Raw genomic sequence first — 22,776 nt, forward strand, 5'->3', positions numbered from 1 at the left:
GAGGCGACGTTTGTATATCAAACTGTGCTTATAACATTATGATTCACTATTGCTAAATATTTTTTTTTGATTTTCTCAACCAATTGTCAATACTTTTGAGTCTTGTTATTGACATTCGTTGTAAAAGTGTTGTAGTGAATTATTCAAACTGCATAGTACCAAGATAAAGGACATTAAAGAACACTGTTCTGTACAATACCATTCCCTTGTTCACCTTTTAAATTTACTCTCTTAACTCAAGGGCAGTAACTCCAAAAGTAGTGATGAATTGAATGTATTCAAACTGCATACACATAGGGAGAACATAAAGAGAAATTGTTATGTACAAGAACCATTTCTTTTTAATTACCTTTCTTTACGTATACAACATTATTAACTGGAGAATAACACCCAAACCTATCGGACGGATCTGGTTGATTTCATACAATGACAGGTGACGTTGAGAAGTACAGTGTACAAGAACCATAACTCCACCATGCTGAAGTTTTTTATTATCATCCAGCATTACTAAAACTATAGAAGGAAGTTCATTTAAACTGCGCCCAAGTATAGATTACATTTTCTGTAAAAATATAACTCTACTTTGCCTCACTTATCAATCATTACCCCTTATAACCTTCATCCTCTTTAATACATTTTAAATGATTTCTCAAGAAATATTTAAGCGGGTTGGTACATATTTCATAAAATGATAGAGAATATTTAGAGAAATTGCACCGTCAAAGAACCATATTTCTACATTGCCATATATAAATTATATTCCTTTATTTCATTATATCATGCTTTTCCCGATCATTACTAAAACTGCTCACAATTCACACAATAATATAGAGGACATTGAGAAAAGATGTAATGTCCAAGAACTGTAGCTATTTCGATTGTCTATACAAATTTATACCACGTTTGTGATTTTGGTCCAACAACCTTCTTGTTGGTATTGAATATTCTGTCGTTTTTACACAACGACTTCAAATGCGATAGACTTTGAACAACACATTGAAAATGTTTTATTAGGTGTGTTCCTCTGAGTGCTGATGTTTTAGTCCACGCAGTTTCTTTAACACAACTCGACTATATACTTAAAGAGTTTGAAAAATAAGTTTCGTGTGTGTTTATGCAAAATACTTGTTTCAGTAGGCAAAGAAATTTAAGAAATTAGCTTAACGAAAAACTAAAAATCCCTCTCCACAAATGTAATACAAAGCAACGAAAAAAAAAAAAAAAAAGAAAAAAACAACAACATTTTATGGCGTGAAAATGTCAAACTATGAACTGCAACTGTATTTGTAAATAATATTAATACAAATGTACTATTACTTTTGTGTTAATATTACATTTATATTTACTGTGACGTTGTTATTCCGTAATACAAAAGCATTACTAAAATTACATATAATACCACACCAGTTGAACCAACATATTATACCGAGCCAAATAGCTAACCTCCAGTTTGTTATTTTGTCATTACGTTATAACTGACTTGAAATTAACGTACACTCAGAACAATATTGTTGACGAAATATCAAATTTTAAACAAAATGAAACAATTTTGTCAGATAGATTTACTCATTTTACGACTTTAGCCCAGTTTGAAAAGTCATAAACATAAGCTAAAATGTCTACAATTACAAAGTATCAAAATACGTTATGTAGGATAAAATTGTCGTGCCCTTTCTAAAATTATTTGTAGGATATTAAACCCTTTACTAGTAAATGAAACAATAAGAACACCGCTGTTTTTTTATAAGTGATATTCAATAGAACTTTTATTTGCAATATGAGACATTTTACAAGAGTTGGGGTAGTCCAATTAATAAAATTATATCTTTTTGTCATTTGATATTTTTGAAATTTTAAAATGTTATCAACAATATTTTGTTCTAAATGTATTTACAGTAACTTTTAAGATATTGGCAAAATATCAGATGGTTCGGTTAGCTGACTTCTACACCCTGTAACCATTAACCTTAATAAATGACCCCACGATACATTTTTTGAGTGCAAGTCTATCATTTTAATTGCATACAAGTAAATATAATAATTTAAACCTAAATGTAAATTAAATCAAATATAACATTAACTTGCTGATGAATCATTGCAGCAGTTCCGTAAAGTTATGTGAGAATATCGGTTTTAACTAATAACATTTCTATTATTTGCATATAAAGGCCATATATTGTTCGAAGACGGCACCCAGATGAACCGGGGTTGTTTCTACCTTTATAAGGTATTTGTCTCGAACCATCAACATTCTGGTTCTCATTAACTTTTTCAGGAGCAAAGACCACATTTCTAACTTGCCGTTATCTTGTTATCTTGAATTGTTGTTTTTATTTAAAATAAATTGATTGTGATAGTGAAATGCAAAACAAACAATGTTTCATTTTCACCAACTAATGGCAAATTAGCAACCGGGAAACAGTTCAAATACAATACTGATTACCTTTGTGATTGCAACTTAAAGTAACAGAAATCATCTGCGACGAAACACAAAATCGACTCGGAAAATGGTGCTTTTTCATAGTAAAATATTAATTTTCCAAATCACCTGTTGTAAAATTCTTCTTTAAAGGAAGCAGTTGTAAATATGTCTAGCCTTTGTTCTATATTTTTACTTATGAAATTAGGACAAAGCTAGCTTGAAGTCGAAGTAAAATCAATTTGATATAAAAGCATTTTGTTCAAAATCGTTTGATATATTTTATGTTCCGATTATTAAACTTTGTGAACATGCCTAAAACAAAATATATGTTTTCAATACTGTGCAACAGTTGAGATCGTTATTGAAGTAAGAAATCAATTTATACTTAATCAGTGACAATATTAACAAATATTTATATCGCATACTTATCCCTCTCACAGGTTTACTGCTCAGCAGAACTTTTCCTTTGCATCCGTAAACAAAGTGAATGAAGCATTCCGTATCTTCAACAAATGATTTTGACAAATCTTTAACATGAACTGTTTCAAGTTTTTGCATAATTTCTCTGTCGCCTGGTCTGTCAAATGTGAAGCATCTTCGAGTTGGGAAATATTTTCTTATGCACTTTCGAGGTCTGTTGTATTTTTCTGCGTCGTTGTCTTTTCCTGGTTTTAGGTCTAGACAATCTTCAAGATATTGATCTGCACTTATTTTGACGCCATCTTTTACTAATGCCAGAGAGAAATCTCTTACACAAAGGACAAACGTTGGTAAGATTAGAGCTAGCTTATCACCGCTGTATTGGTCCATTTCTGACCTGCTCTTGAAGTTTATGTTCTTTGACATTTCCGTTATGAATCTGTATGAATCATTGTAAGGAATATGTCTACACATGTGTTTTCTTTTAACTTTCGAAGTTCATTCATTAAGCATATTCAACATTAATATAAAAGTGAGAGTTCGGGGATATAACAAGTTTCTTCCATATTGCATTAGTTAATGTGCTGTTTCAAAAAACATGATCATCTGATAGTCTAACGATTAATTACGGTAATAAATTCCCAATTATCTAGCCCAAAGGGTGATTTATGCACTTTCAGACATGTTTTCTGATTTAGCAGCCGATTTTACCACGTAACGAGCTCAGGTACGATGTGCATATATCACCTCTACTACCAAGTTGTGAATTCATGCAGTGAGAAAAACTGAGAAGAATTGTTTTTTATTAAATGAAGCTCAAGACTGGTATTCAGTCTTAAAGTTGACAGTTTTGTTTATAAAGAATACAGTTACATGTAAATATAAAATTGATTTAAATATCGGTCATGTATATCTTATTACCTTGACTGATTTATGTCTTTCACATTTTTTAGTTATTTTATACTTTTCGTTTTTTAAAGATTATTTATAGAATTATTTCCTCTTGATGTCTAGGAATACTCTAGTTTCATTATTTTGAAAACGTTAGATTTCGTTACAATATAATTACATATAGATACTTATAGACATCTAAGAAGTACTTTATTTCTCATATATTTCTAAATGTATTCTTTCTTTAAATCTACATAAAGAGGACATTCTAAAAATGTTCTCCATCTTCTTATGTCTTACGAATTATATATATTTTTTTTTCGTCAAATGGCAAACGGTAACTTTTAAGGTTTTTCCCTCGGCCAAAGTCTATGAGATGACATTCTTAGTTTGATAATAAAATACAATAATTTGTCACATTTGTGATATTCAAATACAGTTTAAATTAAAGAGATGCGACTAAACTGTAAAATAAAGTTTCAGAAGACTCATTAAAATTAACTTGCCATTCTTGTTAAATGTTGCAATAGGAAGAAAAACAACTTGATTTAGCAATACGTCGTAAATCTCCATAACGACTGAGAAAGCCGTGAAGAAGTGCTACGTATGTGCAAGCCATTCCTACAAAAAACTCTACTTTACCATGACAAATCGAAAAAATATTTTTTATGATTTTTTATTTTTGGCGGAAGTTTCGGGCACTCTGTTATTTTAAAAGCGACTAAAATGGCTAAAAATAGTAAAACCAGTGTAAACGTTACAAGTGTAACAAATCATGCGTGACATATGCACGTACCCTTGACATGTAAACCAAGAAAATAAACAGTAAGAAAAGGATACGTCAGTTTTTCTACGGCATCCTGGTTAAATGCAGACATCATATTGTAGACGAGTACGTTGCAGAGTAACGCAGCAAGTGTGAATATCTTATTATCATGCAATGAGTCACCCTGAAAAGAAAAATGCATTCGTTGGTGTCATATAAATATAAGACTTCTTGAAAGAATTTAACGATTTTCTCTCATAAAGATAAAAGACTTTTCGCACTTTGTTCTGTTTGTCAAAAGGTTCTTAGACCGTAACTGATAGTCCTTCAATAGCAAAATTTAAGTGATGTTTTGACTTTAATTAATGACTATACAAGAGCATTATGCGATTATGTCAGTTACCACTTAGACAACTAACCGTAATGTTTCTGGAGCTAGTTAGTTTAATTTATGGTTCAGCAATGGCATTAACAAATGCTTATTCATTGCGTTATGATTTGTTACTGTCACATATATAAATTTACACAGCATTGTTTGTGATTTTTCTTACAATTGCGTCTATAACAAAGTCATTTTCCGGAAACAACTTTATTTATACCCCCGCCAAAGGCGAGGGGGATATTAGAAATGCTCTCCGTCCGTGCGTGCGTCCGTCCGTGCGTCCGCAACGATCTTTGTCCGGAGCATAACTCCAAAAGTATTGGAGGGATTTTCTTCAAACTTCATACACTGATAGAACACACTGGGAGAAAGTGCAGTGTGCAAGAACAATAACTCTACCTTGCCTATTTTTTGAGTTATTCCCCTTGATAATATTTTCTTAAAAAATTTTGTCCGGAGCATAACTCCAAAAGTACTGGAGGGATTTTCTTCAAACTTCATACACTGATAGAACACATTGGGAGGAAGTGCAATGTGCAAGAACAATAACTCTACCCTGCCTATTTTTAGAGTTATTCCCCTTTATCATATTTTCTTTAAAAATTTTGTCCGAAGCATAACTCCAAAAGTACTGTAGGGATTTTCTTCAAACTTCATACACTGATAGAACACATTGAGAGGAAGTGCAGTGTGCAAGAACAATAACTCTACCTAGCCTACTTTTTGAGTTATTCCCCATTATCATATTTTCTTAAAAAAATTGTCCGCAGCATATCTTTTTCATGCATGGAGGGATTTTGATATATCTTGGCACAAATGTTCACCACCACGAGGTGGAGTGTCCTGCGCAAGAACCAGGTCCCTAGTTCTAAGGTCAAGGTCACACTTAGAGGTCAAAGGATACAAGAATGAAAACCTTGTCCGGAGCACTTCTTCTTCATGCATAGAGGGATTTTGATATAACTTGGCACAAATGTTCACCACCACAAGACAGAGTGTCATGCGCAAGATCCAGGTCCCTAGGTCTAAGGTCTAGGTCACACTTAGAGGTCAAAGGTCAGATACAAGAATGACTTTGTCCGAAGCATTTCTTCTTCATGCATGGAGGGATTTTGATGTAACTTGGCACAATTATACACCATCATGAGACGAAGTGTCATGCGCAGTTCCCTTCTTTAGAATTATTTCCCTTTGTTGTTACTTTATATAGCTTTTATTATAACTTTTTCATTACTAGTCGTAGGGAAAAATCGATACCACTTTTCAGTAGTACAACATGCATGCTACATTCAATTTTGAGGTGTATTTTGACCAATCTCTACCTAGTAAAGATTTTTATGTGGACTTACAATTTTTTTTTTTTTTTTTTTTTTTTTTTTAAACATTAACTTCCATTAGTTGTTACTATAAATAACTTATGTTGTAACATTGTAACATTGTTATAATTGACCACAGGGAAAAAACAAGACCACTTTTCTGTGGTACAACCGGGATGTTACTTTCCAATTTTAGGTGTATTTTAAGACATCTCTACCTGGTAAGGAGTATTTTGTGGACTTAGAAAAACAAAAGACTTACAATGATTACTAAACAACCACAAAATTAAAATTCCATTTGCAAACACAGCTGCTAGAGTAAAGAAATTTGCTGTGACGGGCATATATTGTGACATTCTGGCACTCTTGTTCCCTGTTAGCTTTCCATTCCTTCTTTTTATAGTAGCCATATAGAAAAACATCATACAGCTATACTGTTCATGAAAATTAATAAAATTTAGCAGTAAACCACCTCACCACTGAATAATTCTTTCTTCCACATCTAACAAATCCCTGATGTGGACCACAACTAAACGGTTTTTCAAAGCTTCTCCCAAAATGAATACTTTCAGACACTAATTTGCCAGGAACTTTTAGCCTTCAATTATAATATGCCCGGCGGGGGGATTGGCCATGTCTAACATGGCTCTTGTTTAATTTAAACGTACTCATAACCAACAAAATACATATTTATTTTACATATAGCGATGGTAAGGATTAGAACGAAAGACAGGCTTATGTTCTAAAATTAGAAGGAAAGTGTGCTAAGTGTTGATTCAAGAAACCTTTTCAAATAAGGACTCCAAACCTCTGTTTTAGTTCTAGGATGAAACTAAACATGCTGGTCGATGTTCTAATGATAAAGAATTGACAATGAATGACAGAGACAGAAATACATTTTTGCCGAAAAGTAAAGTTGATTGTCAATTCTGTGACATTATTAATGTTCCTATGAAAAATCTCTTTTGAACTGTATATGATTTTACTGTTTCTAGTTTTGGAAATGACAACCGTATAGATGATAATCTATCAGATGGTGGTCAGTTTTGGTAATAAAACAATAACAAGAGGGCCATGATGGCCCTATATCGCTCACCTGTTATCATTGCACTTGAGGACAAGAAGGTCCTCAGAAAAAATATCTAAATCCAAAGGACAGGAACAACCAAGGGAAGAAATTTAACCAAAAAGAGAAAACAATTCTTACAAGGTATAGATATGTCAAAATACACCTAAACATTGGAGGTACCATCCATGTTGTACCACAGAAAAGTGGTCTCGGTTTTTCCCTATGGCCAATAATAAAAAAGTTACTAAAATAAGCTATTTATAGTAACGTCAAAGGGAAGTAATTAAAAAAAAATATTGTAAGTGAACAAAAGAAGGATCTGCCAAATAAATCTGTTGGCATAAATGAAATTTCAGATCAGTATCTTTATTAGTTACGGAGATATACCCATTTTAATTTGAAATAAAGGGAGGTAATTGACATAAAATCAGTCCATAGTTATCTACCCTGATTGTCTCAGTCCAACTAATACTAATAATGAAATTTCAAATAAGTCCTATAAGTACTTACTGATATAAATCCATTTTGATTACTATCAGGGGAGGTAATCAGATATAAAATAACTCTGGAACCTACGACTGGATCTGATTGGTCATGGAATCCAAGATTTATTGTTGTTGAAGATATTTTGGAAGTTTGTATCAAACAAAACCATAAATGAAGTCTCTATATGGCTGCAAAAGCCAAAATAGCCGATTTTTGACCTTAAAGGGACCATAACTCTGGAACCCATTAAGGAATTTGGCCAGTTCAAGAAAGGAAGAGAGATCTTGTGGTGATACAAGTTGTGTGCAAGTTTGGTTAAAATCAAATCATAAATGAAGCTGCTATTGTGCAGACAAGGTCAAAATAGCTAATTTTGGCCCTTGCAGGGGCCATAACTCTGGACCCCATTATGGGATCTGGCCGGTTCAAGAAAGGAAGAGAGATCTTGTGGTGACACAAGTTGTGTGCAAGTCTGATTAAATTCAAATCATAAACGAAGCTGCTATTGTGCAGACAAGGTCAAAATAGCTTATTCTGGCCCTTTCAGGGGCCATAACTCTGGAACCCATAAAGGAATCTCGCCAGTTCAAGAAACGAAATAAGATCGTATAGTGATACAAGTTGTATGCAAGTTTGGTTAAAATAAAATAATAAATGAAGCTGTTATTGTGCAGACAAGGTCAAAATAGCTAATTCTGGCCATTTCAGGGGCCATAACTCTGGAACCCATAACGGAATCTGGCCAGTTCAAAAAAGAAACAAGATCTTATGGTGATACAAGTTGTGTGCCAGTTTGGTAAAAACCAAATCATAAATAAAGCTGATATTGTGCAGACAAGGTCAAAATAGCTATTTTTGGCCTTTTCAAGGGCCATAACTCTGGAACCCATAAAGAGATCTGGCCAGTTCAAGTGATGTGTGGTGTGATCTTGTGGTGATACAAGCTGTGTGCAAGTTTGGTTAAAATAAAATCATAAATAAAACCACTATCGTGCAGACAAGAAATTGTTGACGTACGGACGGACGCACGGACGCACAGACGACGGACGACGGACGAAGGGTGATCACAAAAGCTCACCTTGTCACTATGTGACAGGTGAGCTAAAACGGTACTAAATTGAGCTGAGAAACTGGTATTTTATTATCAGCTTTCTTATAATTAATAAACTAATTTGCATATTAATGAGAATGTTACTAAATGACACAATGTTGTTCAAAAAAATCTTTTTGAGTTTAAAATCAATTTCAATGTATCAGGTAGTTTTAATTTGGTTTTAAAGTCCCTTTGTAATTTCTGAAATAGTGTTTGTTACTATGATGATAAATGATTTACTCCACTTTAGGGATGTTTGGCTAATTTGCATAAAATCAACCAATGCCACAACCAAAGTTTTCAAAAGAAAAATAATAAAACATATGATGCAACATTTAAAAAGAAACAGTTAATTGTTTGGACTCAGGTTTTGAGCCATTACTTAACATGCTTAACATAAATTATGTTAATATATATTAGTATTTTCTGTAATTATAACTTGATTATCTGTCTGTTTATTGCAAAAGTATGCAGGGCTACATGTGTCTGAAAATGTTAATGTAGTAAGGTAACAAGTCGCCCCGACTTCATCTCAGTGTTGTTATATTATTTGGTCCTTCGGGATCATTGATTTCAACTCATTTAGATTTGAAGATTGAATACTACTTAAGCCGGTGCTAGGGGGCGTGGGCAGTGTTGCATTTTCCATTACTGCTCATGAACAGACTCAATCAAACCGAGTCTGCAATTTTCACTGTTTGCCTTGCTCTCGGTGCTTCCGAGGGATCTATTTTTCAGATTATATTTACTTCACAACAGCGGGTGTTAAGTGTTGTGTGGCGGCCGTAAAAAGTCGCCCCGACTTCATCTCAGTGTTGTTATTTTTTCTGGTCCTTCGGGATCATTGATTTAAACTCATTTAGATTTGAAGATTGAATACTGCTTAAGCCGGTGCTAGGGGGCGTGGGCAGTGTTGCATTTTCCATTACTCCTCATGAACAGACTCAATCAAACCGAGTCTGCAATTTTCACTGTTTGCCTTGTTCTCGGTGCTTCCGAGGGATCTACTTTTCAGATTATATTTACTTCACAACAGCGGGTGTTAAGTGCTGTGTGGCGGCCGAAAAAAGTCGCCCCGACTTCATCTCAGTGTTGTTATATTTTCTGGTCCTTCGGGATCATTGATTTCAACTCATTTAGATTTGAAGATTGAATACTGCTTAAGCCGGTGCTAGGGGGCGTGGGCAGTGTTGCATTTTCCATTACTGCTCATGAACAGACTCAATCAAACCGAGTCTGCAATTTTCACTGTTTGCCTTGTTCTCGGTACTTCCGAGGGATCTACTGTTCAGATTATATTTACTTCACAACAGCGGGTGTTAAGTGCTGTGTGGCGGCCGTAAAAGTCGCCCCGACTTCATCTCAGTGTTGTTATTTTTTCTGGTCCTTCGGGATCATTGATTTCAACTCATTTAGATTTGAAGATTGAATACTGCTTAAGCCGGTGCTAGGGGGCGTGGGCAGTGTTGCATTTTCCATTACTGCTCATGAACAGACTCAATCAAACCGAGTCTGCAATTTTCACTGTTTGCCTTGTTCTCGGTGCTTCCGAGGGATCTACTTTTAGATTATATTTACTTCACAACACCGGGTGTTAAGTGCTGTGTGGCGGCCGTTAAAAGTCGCTCCGACTTCATCTCAGTGTTGTTATATTTTCTGGTCCTTCGGGATCATTGATTTCAACTCATTTAGATTTGAAGATTGAATACTGCTTAAGCCGGTGCTAGGGGGCGTGGGCAGTGTTGCATTTTCCATTACTGCTCATGAACAGACTCAATCAAACCGAGTCTGCAATTTTCACTGTTTGCCTTGTTCTCGGTGCTTCCGAGGGATCTACTTTTCAGATTATATTTACTTCACAACAGCGGGTGTTAAGTGCTGTGTGGCGGCCGAAAAAAGTCGCCCCGACTTCATCTCAGTGTTGTTATATTTTCTGGTCCTTCGGGATCATTGATTTCAACTCATTTAGATTTGAAGATTGAATACTGCTTAAGCCGGTGCTAGGGGGCGTGGGCAGTGTTGCATTTTCCATTACTGCTCAAGAACAGACTCAATCAAACCGAGTCTGCAATTTTCACTGTTTGCCTTGTTCTCGGTGCCTCCGAGGGATCTGCTTTTCAGATTATATTTACTTCACAACAGCGGGTGTTAAGTGCTGTGTGGCGGCCGTAAAAAGTCGCCCCGACTTCATCTCAGTGTTGTTATATTTTCTGGTCCTTCGGGATCATTGATTTCAACTCATTTAGATTTGAAGATTGAATACTGCTTAAGCCGGTGCTAGGGGGCGTGGGCAGTGTTGCATTTTCCATTACTGCTCATGAACAGACTCAATCAAACCGAGTCTGCAATTTTCACTGTTTGCCTTGTTCTCGGTGCCTCCGAGGGATCTACTTTTCAGATTATATTTACTTCACAACAGCGGGTGTTAAGTGCTGTGTGGCGGCCGTAAAAAGTCGCCCCGACTTCATCTCAGTGTTGTTATATTTTCTGGTCCTTCGGGATCATTGATTTCAACTCATTTAGATTTGAAAATTGAATACTGCTGAAGCCGGTGCTAGGGGGCGTGGGCAGTGTTGCATTTTCCATTACTGCTCATGAACAGACTCAATCAAACCGAGTCTTCAATTTTCACTGTTTGCCTTGTTCTCGGTGCTTCCGAGGGATCTACTTTTCAGATTATATTTACTTCACAACAGCGGGTGTTAAGTGCTATGTGGCGGCCGTAAAAAGTCGCCCCGACTTCATCTCAGTGTTGTTATATTTCTGGTCCTTCGGGATTATTGATTTCAACTCATTTAGATTTGAAGATTGAATACTGCTGAAGCCGGTGCTAGGGGGCGTGGGCAGTGTTGCATTTTCCATTACTGCTCATGAACAGACTCAATCAAACCGAGTCTGCAATTTTCACTGTTTGCCTTGTTCTCGTTGCTTCCGAGGGATCTACTTTTCAGATTATATTTACTTCACAACAGCGGGTGTTAAGCGCTGTGTGGCGGGCGTAAAAAGTCGCCCCGACTTCATCTCAGTGTTGTTATATTTTCTGGTCCTTCGGGATCAATGATTTCAACACATTTAGATTTGAAGATTGAATACTGCTTAAACCGGTGTTAGGGGGCGTGGGCAGTGTTGCATTTTCCATTACTGCACATGAACAGACTCAATCAAACCGAGTCTGCAATTTTCACTGTTTGCCTTGTTCTCGGTGCTTCCGAGGGATCTACTTTTCAGATCATATTTACTCCACAACAGCGGGTGTTAAGTGCTGTGTGGCGGCCGTAAAAAGTCGCCCCGACTTCATCTCAGTGTTTTTATATTTTCTGGTCCTTCGGGATCATTGATTTCAACTCATTTAGATTTGAAGATTGAATACTGCTTAAGCCGGTGCTAGGGGGCGTGGGCAGTGTTGCATTTTCCATTACTGCTCATGAACAGACTCAATCAAACCGAGTCTGCAATTTTCACTGTTTGCCTTGTTCTCGGTGCTTCCGAGGGATCTACTTTTCAGATTATATTTACTTCACAACAGCGGGTGTTAAGTGCTGTGTGGCGGGCGTAAAAAGTCGCCCCGACTTCATCTCAGTGTTGTTATATTTTCTGGTCCTTCGGGATCATTGATTTCAACTCATTTAGATTTGAAGATTGAATACTACTTATGCCGGTGCTAGGGGGCGTGGGCAGTGTTGCATTTTCCATTACTGCTCAAGAACAGACTCAATCAAACCGAGTCTGCAATTTTCACTGTTTGCCTTGTTCTCGGTGCTTCCGAGGGATCTACTTTTCAGATTATATTTCTTTCAATTTACATGGTATGTGCAGGATACTTTCATTTAATGAAAACTTGACTGATGAAGTTACCCTATAAACAAGTAAAAAGGGAATCAGTTGAGCATAATAAGCGCTTCCTCTTCTATACAACCTTAGTACTTGCAAAACGGGGTAAATTATCATATTGTTTTAACTGTCTATAGTATATTACACCATAATTTTGTATAGGCTGGTCATTTTAATTTTTGGGGTTGACACCAATTCCATCATATCGGTTTTAGTGTGGAATAAGTAGTATATAAGGAAATGAAACATACAAAAAAGTCCTCAAAAATATCATGGCACATTTTTGAGATATAGCATCTGGAATTTTGAAGTAACGTCTGTTATGTATTGTGACCGTTACTGTGTACCGTATGTTGTATTTTCCACTACTTGTATATTATAGCATAAAGGTCTGCTTTGTGTATATCAGAAAGAAAAATCGGAAAAAAATATAGTTTAAGATTACTTGCAAGTACTGGTCGACTACATTTAGTATTTAATCAGCTTTGTCAAAAAGCCTTGATTGTCAAAATTCAGAACACGGGTGTCTAAAGTTAGAAAATATAATTTCTAACCAATTGTATACATACATGTTTCTAAAACAAAGTCATCGGCATTGGAGTTAAAGTGGCTGAAGACCAAACATGTTTATCTCCAAGTAAGAAACAAGAAATAAAATCATTCACAGGAGATTCGTATTCACAATATTACTGTAAACTTGTAGGGTACTTGATGACGTCAATATTTGCTTGAAAGTAATAAACACAGCAATTATTTAAAACAAAGCTTTCTGAACTGCTCATACATATTAAAGAAATATGCTAATTTCATTTTAGATAAATTTGCAATGCATTGTTTAATTAAAGTCCTTGCATATCACCTGATTTTCAGAGTTTGGTTTGAATTTCTTGTATTTCATTACAAAAATAATATTAATACAGGCAAGGAAAACTAACTTATATGCAAATATACATTAGGAAGAATCTGTGTGAAAAAATGAAAGACTAAAATAATATTTTAGCATTCATGCCATGAGGCCAGGCTGTATTCAATGTATGAATCCAACGAGTCTCTTTCAAGAGCCTAAACCAGTCATTTTTTACCAAGTCGATTGGCATGAAAGAAAAATCACTAACAGAATGATTTTCAGAATTGAAATGTTCAGATACATTTGTAGGAGTATCAGGAAAATGTCTGATATCAAATTTATGGCTGTTCATTCTTTGAGAACATTTCTGATGTGTTTGTCCCACATATTGTAACTTACACTTTTTGCATGTGATTAAATAGATAACATTTTCAGACATGCAGTTAAGATTTTGTTTAACATCGTAAGTTTTTAAAGTTTGAGAGCTTGTAAACTGTACAGATTCAGTGATATTAGCGCAATGAGAACACCGTGTTCTATTACATTTAAGAACACCACCATTTACATCCGAAGACATCAGGCTACTGTGAACCAAGATATCACTAAGATTTGTAGGTCGCTTGTAAGCAATAATTGGTTTGCATTTAACCAGGTTGCGTACACTGCTTTTCTCAGATAGTTCAAAAAGCCCCCAATATTTATTAAGGATCTGACCAATGTTTGGTAGGGATGGGTTGTATACGCAAACAAAGGGGATAATATCATCTGTGTTCTGCCTGTGATTGGTCATGGCTTCTTCGGTTGACAATGCTGATGCTTTATCTAAAGCATCATCAAGGATATGACTTGGATAATTACGATTTTGGAAATACGTTCGCAATTTCTCCAATTCATTTGTGAACAAATCATCATTAGAAGTGAGACGCCTGTATCGCTTAGCTTGGCTATACGGATCCCTTTCTTGCATGAAAGAGGGTGACAGGATGAAAATTCAATGTATTGATGTGTATTGGTTGCTTTTTCATGAACAGAAAAATCAAAATTACCATCTCCTGTTCTACCAATATTAACATCAAGAAATGTAGCTGTATCTCTTGAATAACTGTGGGTGAATTTTATATTGGGATGGACATTGTTTAAACTGTCAATAAATTTAAGTAGGTCTGCTTCACTGTGTTCCCATATAAAAAAATGTCATCGAGGAAACGTAACCAAAGCGATGGCTTAACAGTAGTAATAGCTAGGAAATCGCTTTCCAGTTTACCCATAAAAGTGAAGCATAAGTAGGAGCCATACGTGTACCCATAGCAGTACCTAAAATTTGAACATAATTTTCATTATTGAACTGAAAATGGTTTTTAGTCAAGACTAGTTCAATAAGCTGGCAAATATCATTGACTGACTGATGTGACAAGTATGAATGAGCTTTGTCCAAATATTCCCGGCAAGCCTCTATCCCGTCATCATGCGGAATATTAGTGTATAAGGATGAAACATCCATAGTAACCAAAAATGCATTAGGGGAGATATTAGGCATAGACCCTAGCTTTTTAATGAAGTCAGTAGAGTCTTTAACATATGAGGGCAGGGCTTCCATGTGTGGCTTCAAGATATTATCAATGTATTCAGATATGCCTTCAGTAACAGAGTTATACCCAGATACAATTGGCCGTCCCGGGTAACCAAGTGGTAGTTCTGAGTTAATATCTTTATGAATTTTGGGCAAGATGTAAAACTGTGGCGTTCTGGCACCACTAGGTACAACTAAAGTATCATTAGAATCACCATTAACATTCCTACAAATAACATCTAAAACATCAGTAACATCTTTTGAAAACTGTTCAACAGGGTTATGATCAAGTTTTTTGTAGTAAGCAGTATTATTCAGCTGTCTGTTGACTTCAGCAATATATATCGACTTGGTAAAAAATGACTGGTTTAGGCTCTTGAAAGAGACTCGTTGGATTCATACATTGAATACAGCCTGGCCTCATGGCATGAATGCTAAAATATTATTTTAGTCTTTCATTTTTTCACACAGATTCTTCCTAATGTATATTTGCATATAAGTTAGTTTTCCTTGCCTGTATTAATATTAATTTTGCTTTGCAATTTTTGCAGGGAATAAGTATCTATTTTTGATCCTATACTATATGTGAATATTACGCCAAAATGGGTAACGTCTTTTGACGTCGTCATTGACGTCGTACTTTCCTGTGACGTCATACTATTTTGTTATTATACTCTGATGAAGTCCAATGGACGAAACATGTTAGTTTTGAAGTAAAAAGTATATTTCTGGAGTTAGTTCTTCGCTTTATCTATTTCTTGTATTTCATTAAGAACTCAATATTGTAAATCATCAATAAAACATTTATGTTGGAATAAGTTTGAGGTTCTATCGTTATTTCTAGTAATATAAATGACCTAATAAGCTATATTTTAAGCGGTGGTGTCTTAACCATTGTGTTATCTTTTTGTCACATCTTCCACATTTTACGCTAATTTGTCTTAATTTTAAGTATTTCTATAATCCGGATACGAGGCAATATCCGTTTGATGACGAAAAATTAAAAGAAATCACACATTCAGTCAGTTTATCCGTTTAATATTATTCTTGCAAAGACTAAAAATCCACGAATCCGAGTCTAAATGTCTTGTTTATGTAAGTGGCTGTAGTAAGAGATATACATGTTTTGATTAGCATAAGAGCTTTTGCTTAACTTGGTCCTCCTCAGCTAAGCTCTTCTTCATTTTTTAAGATGATTACTATTTTAGTGGCAGCAATGTCTACCTCATGTTCATCAAACCTGTTCTACATGTTTTGTCTTTATGATAAAAAGATAACGTTCTAAACTGGATTATCTGAGTTAATAACTAGCTTACGAGGCCAAAGCATAGAAATATCTAGTAGATATTCTAAAAGTAATGTATTATACAATATATCATATATCTATAATCCATATGATTCCAAGTGATCTTTTCACAGATTTCATTGATATAATCTAGAAGAGTTGTCAGGGGTAAGAAACTAGTTCATATACAATGCCTTGGTAACATTCTTACACCACAATTAATACTAAATTTATATGAAATATGGTTAGAATTTGAAACTAGGTCATCCAGTGCCAAAATCTAGGACACTAGTTCAAAACCTTTTTTACACGTTCCAGATGGGCATTTTCAAGGAAATGTACTGTCCATGAAACCATTTTCGGATGTTACCTTTATGAAATCTAGATCTGGTTTGAATATGAATCATCTAGGGTCAAGAGCTTAGTCACATGTTTAATCATAGAAATCATTGCAAACTATCCAGAGGCCGTATGATCTAGGTCAAGTGCGACACTAGGTCATCTGGGTTAAACCCAGGCCATTTAAAGTAAGTAACACTCAAAAGATCGCGTGTTCGTCAGATTTACAGGAAATCTGATCAGAATTTTTGTCTCTGTATAGGAATTGTAAATGGTGAAACTGGGTCATCTAGGTTCAAGAACAGGGTCAAAAGTTTTAGTCACTTCTAAGCATCATTGGCACGTGGTTAGGGCTAGGTTTCATGAGGTATTATACCATTTTAAAGAATGAAAATCATCTGGTCAAACTACGGTGAGTATGACCTTCTTGAATATGAAACAAGGTTTTTAATTTAATAATTTGTATCTAGAATATATTGATAACATAATAATAATAAACAATCATAAGTGCACCTCATCCTCGCAACAGTATCATTTATAATACGATTTTATATACTTAATGACTGACTGATATGAAAAATATTGATGACTTTAGTTATTCAAATAACTGCAGTAGCAAAACAAAATCCATCGAGAAAAGAATCCGTTTCAGAGAGACATGACTGACTTATAAGAAAGTTCAAACAGACTTTGACCAATCGTTATCTTCTGAAGTGATATTGAAATTTAAGTCTTTGAAAATAGATTTCAGCCGACTTTAGAAAAGGATGAAGGAAGGTCATTTTAACTACATATCACATATGTTTCTACATTTTAGATATCTTTCAAATTAATGTTCATATACCTGTCTTGCTGTGGTGGAGATTTTTATTGACATATTATTCGGTAATTTTGTTTCAAAAAAATTAAATAACATCGTGAAGTACCGTACATTTCAATGTAAACTTATAAGATACATGAGAATTGTATAAGAAATGTTCTTAATCTGTTAGTAGTATGCACAAAAAAGCAGAGATTAATGGCAATGTAATATCTATATCCCTTACATTAATATAGTGTTGCATCCTTCGAAGAGATCTTAATTTGTTAGAGTGTCTACTAACTGTAGTTGTTTTACAGGCGAGTGTTTTGTGTCGTGTGACACTGACAATTTTTATTGCAAATGTCCGTTAATATGTCTATATCACATAAAAGATAAAAGTAAAGGCAGATATTATGGGATAGTATCCCAAACATAGTCACAGAGTCATGTATCGAATTTTTACACAACTGTTCTATTGTTCTCGGCGAGTTAAGAACCAAAATGAATACCTCCATACCATACCTGCGCACGTGCACAGGTATCATACCATACCTGCGCTCGTGCACAGGTATCATACCATACCTGCGCTCGTGCACAGGTATCATACCATATCTGAGCACGTGAAAAGAATGTAAGATGAGTCTAAACTGTTATGTTTATTAAATGTCATGTTATTGTATGTAAGTATTGACCTGACACTCGAGAATATTCCTTATATTTTCTGTTAATTAATTTTTGGTGTTTGAAGTTAAACAGTGATAAAATAATGCGTATATATTTCTTTATGATTTTTCATAATGTCACATGTGCAAATAGATCTGCGGACAAAACGTTTAGCTGCTAAACTGTATTTTTGGTTCAACTTATTTTCCTCCAGATTTTATCGGTAGAAATATTGCAATACTTATCCGATCAAACCTTATGGTCTATAAATCTACAAGAGAAAACAATCAGAGTTCGTGAAATATGTTACGCAGATATTTTAAGAGTAAAAGTGACTACGAAAACAACATTACATTGAATTAAAAAAAAAATCAACTCGTGGTACAGTGCGTGGCAGTCAGACAGCTACCACTATGCCACCGTGCCATTGGTTATTTTTATTGGTAATTTTAGGATAATAATATTTCGTAAAATAATGGAAACCCCCGAAAATACTGGCGAAGATTAATGAGTGCCAGATCAATACTTACGAACAATAGACAATACCTGCGTCAGGTAGCATTTACAAATGTATACTTATATTTTTTTTTTTTTATTTCTTTTTATTTTGTAAATTTTGACCTTTGAATTACGATCGTCATGTTTTCACCTACAAGATACATTCATGGCTAAGTACTTAACACGACAGAGTAGAAGAAGAAGATAAGCATTTTAATTATTATTGTTAGATGATGATGATGAAGATGACGACGACATCAACGACCACGACGAAACCCTAATTAGCCCAAAACTAGGTTTATCATGAAAATGTTTTATAAACATGCAACCGAAGTGTGAAGTTGTGCATTAAAAAAGAAAAAGAAAAAAAGAAAAAAGAAAAAAAAAAACAGACGTTACCCTTTTCGGATACATAATTGTTAAATATCACTTCAGAGAATATGAACTTCAGAAAGTAAAATACTGATGTTACAGAGACCATACTGGTGCGTTGTTTTTTTTTCAGTAAAATGAAACAAAGGAAACCTTCCAACAAATAATGGCTAACAAAAATGCAATTACATTGGCGAATTAGCAGGACTTTCATTTTATGCATTTCAATTTACCTGCTGAAGTAAGAGTAATTCCCACAATCATGTTTTTTCTGACTGGGAGAAGGAAAGACATGAATAAACTAATTAATAAAAACTAACAAATTAAAAAAAAACGTTGTGTAAGTCAGTTACTTACCTCTTAGATCGGTATTCATGAATTGAAAATACCTGCGCTCGTGCGGTAACACCTCGAGCGTCGCGCTCTCGGTGTCACGATTCGCACGAGCGCGGGTATTTTCAATTCATGAACACCTCCTACTCGGTTAGTAACCTACAAATAACAAAATACACTAAAACCTTGAAAATATAGTCGACAGTTTGTTGCTTCAAAATTCGAACAACAAGTACATTTTAATTATATGCCATATACAAGAAGAGGGGATAAGTGGTAGACAAAAGAATTGAGGTGTTGGTGGAAAGGGAAAAAAGAAAGTATAAATTTTAAACAAGGAAAGCAACCTTCGTAACATTTCAGAGTACAATATTTTCAACTAGTGATAGTTTCATTACTATTTTTCTTCCGTCAGTACAACAAATAATTAAGATCTGCCAAACCATAACACCATTATGAGCATGTAACATATATCAATTTGCTTTACTTTTAAAAGTGGATGCGGGGCCTACGTGGCCGAGTGGTTAAGGGCGCTGACTGCAAATCACTTGCCCCTCATCGATGTGGGTTCGAGCCCCACTCGGGGTGTTAAATTTTTCATGTGAGGAAGCCATCAAGCTGGTTTACGGAAGGTCGGTGAAATAATGCACGGAGGGTCACCTGGGTCTTCATCCACCATCAAAGCTGGAAAGTCGCCATATTACCTATAATTGTGTCGGTGCGACGTTAAACCCAACAAAAAAGATATATAAATAAAATCGGATGAATGGTAATGGAACGTCTAATAAAAATCTTCAAACAATGACTTTCACATTACCACCGAGAATGACCTTCGGTGTGCAATTTGGATGACCTCATTATAACAAAAAACATTTTTGGTTGATCAGTAGACAGATCACGACTCTATAAATCAGTATCTAGATGGGATAACCGAAACTTAGAGAACAGTGTAAGTCTTAACTTAACGACTGATTTTCGCGCAGTGCATGCCAGTCTTAATATTGACTCGGCTGCACTGACTACTCCTTGCTCGGATTAATATGATACAGCTCAGTTCACCCTGAAAACTCGTTCTACTTGATCCTCGGATAATAGCCAGAACGAGTACCAATGCTCCTACTCGAAGTTTCTTCGAGTCGGCCATTTTCAGTCAAAACGTTTCACTATCTGACTCCGAGCATTTATGCAGAGTCAGTCAAAGGAACTCTTTGGAGTGACTCGAGATGAAGTCCAAGTAGCTGAATTCACAATTGTACTGATATGACTTTTTTCCCGAAGCACTTGACGAAATTCCTTGGAATGACTCCGAGTCGAAGAAATAATTACCATAAAGATTTTACTGGGTCACAAGTAATTTTGAGGACAGATTTCACAATATTTGGAGAATGGTGATACTGGCACTTGAAGGTTAACGAGCATTTATACGTTATCAGTTAGATCTATTCATTGCTTCATTTTTTTCCGTAAATCGTTTCGCTATATAGTTTTATACTGTTATCAATGACCATAAATCTACATGTTTATTCAATTTATCATGCAACTACAATGCAAAGTGTCTGATGTCACTTGGCTGATATTTTATTTTGCTTTTTTTATAAAATTAAGCTCCTCCCATATTGACGGATTAGTTTTTACATCAGTTTCCTTCCAGATTGAATTTTATTACAGAGTCTAATTTCGATGTTGCACAACTTTTTCTAAATAGATTCTGTATTCTCAACATTTCCTTAAATGTGGTAGTCTCTACATTTAACACACAGACAATAGCACTGAACGACGTCACTGTGTAACAATCATCATGACATCACAATGTTTACATGGATCGATTCTTGGAAAGGTTTATAGTACACTTCACAATGTATACTTATTCTTGATTAATGCCTAATTTAAGGCAAGCACATTTAATTTATTAAGTATTAGCAAAATTATTTGTGTTAATTATTAGTCCCCTACTGGTTGAAAACCAGTTTCGGGGACTATAGGAATGCGCCTTTCCGTCCGTTATTCCGTCCAGATCAAGATCACAATTTGACGTCAAAGGTCAACAGGGCTTTTTTCCTGTGTGGTCCATAACTCTGCCATCCATGAAGGGATTTTAATATTATTTGGCACAAATGTACCTCATAATAAGATGATGTGTCACGCATGACTTTCAGACCCCTAGCTTAAAGGTCAAGGTCACACTTGGCTGTCAGATGTTAACATGGCATGAACAGGGTCTGTTTCGTGTCCGGTTCATAACTCTGTCATTCATTAAGGGATTTAAATATCACTTGGCAAAAATGTTCCCCATGATGAGACGACGTGTCATGCGGAAATCCCGAACACCTGGCTCAAAGGTCAAGGTCACAATTGGAGGTCAAAGGTCAACGGACTTTTTTTCTGTCCGGGCCATAACTCTGTCATTCATCAAGGGATTTTGATATTACTTGGCCTAAATGTTCCCCATGATGAGAGGACGTGTCATGCACAACACCCAGAACCCTAGCACAAAGATCAAGGTCACAATTGGAGATTAAACGTCAATGGGACATTTTTGTTGTCCGGTGTATAACTTTGTCATGCAAAAAAGGATTTGAGTATTACTTGGCATAAATGTTCACCACTATTAGACGGAGTGTCATGCGCAAGAACCTGGTCCCTAGGTCGAAGGTCAAGGTCACACATAGAGGCCAAAGGTCAGATACAGGAATGACTTTGTCTGGAATATTTCTTCTTAATTCATAGAGGGATTTTGATGTAACTTGGCATAAATGTTGACCATGAAACGGATTGTTGTGTGCAAGAACCAGGTCCCTAGGTCTAAGGTCATGGTCACACTTAGAGATCAAATGCCAAATTCAAGAATGACTTTGTCCGGAGCATTTCTTCTTCATGCATAGAGGGATTTTGATGTAGCTCGGCACAATTGTACACCATTATGAGACGAAGTGTCATGCGCAGGTCCCTTCTTTAGAATTACTTCCCTTTGGTGTTACTATAAATAGCTTTTATTGTAACTTTTTCATTACTAGTCATAAGGAAGAATCGAGACCACTTTTCTGTGGTACAACATGCATGTTACATCCATTTTTGAGGTTTATTTTGACCTATCTCTATCTCAGGTAAGGATTTTTGTCTGGACTTAGAATTTGTTTTGGATGTTTTTTTTTCCTTTAGATTAACTTCCCTTACTTGTTACTATAAATAACTTATATTGTAACTTTTTGTAATTGACCATAGGGAAAAACCAAGACCACTTTTCTGTGGTAAAACATAAATGTTACTTTCAAATTTTAGGTGTATTTTAAGGTATCTCTGCCTGGTAAGGGTTTTTTGTGGATCCAGACAAAACAAAAGAATTACAATAATTACTACACAACCACAGAATTAAAATTCCATTTGCAAATAC

General features: G+C 35.3%; 1 protein-coding gene across 1 annotated transcript in view; it reads right to left on the minus strand.

Moving 5' to 3' along the window:
* The window catches only part of LOC128554104 (guanylate-binding protein 1-like), a 43,176-nt gene that overhangs the window by 16,120 nt on the left and 4,280 nt on the right, over window positions 1-22,776 (minus strand). Inside the window, exons 2-3 of the mRNA XM_053535347.1 lie at window positions 4,574-4,683; window positions 2,848-3,281 (exon numbers count right to left, since the gene is read on the minus strand). Of these exons, the coding sequence (XP_053391322.1) occupies window positions 2,848-3,281; window positions 4,574-4,614 (475 nt within the window). The 5' untranslated portion in view covers window positions 4,615-4,683. The remainder of the gene's footprint in view (window positions 1-2,847; window positions 3,282-4,573; window positions 4,684-22,776) is intronic.

This window comes from Mercenaria mercenaria, unplaced genomic scaffold (genome assembly GCF_021730395.1).
Source record: "Mercenaria mercenaria strain notata unplaced genomic scaffold, MADL_Memer_1 contig_4720, whole genome shotgun sequence".
Lineage (NCBI taxonomy): Eukaryota > Metazoa > Mollusca > Bivalvia > Venerida > Veneridae > Mercenaria > Mercenaria mercenaria.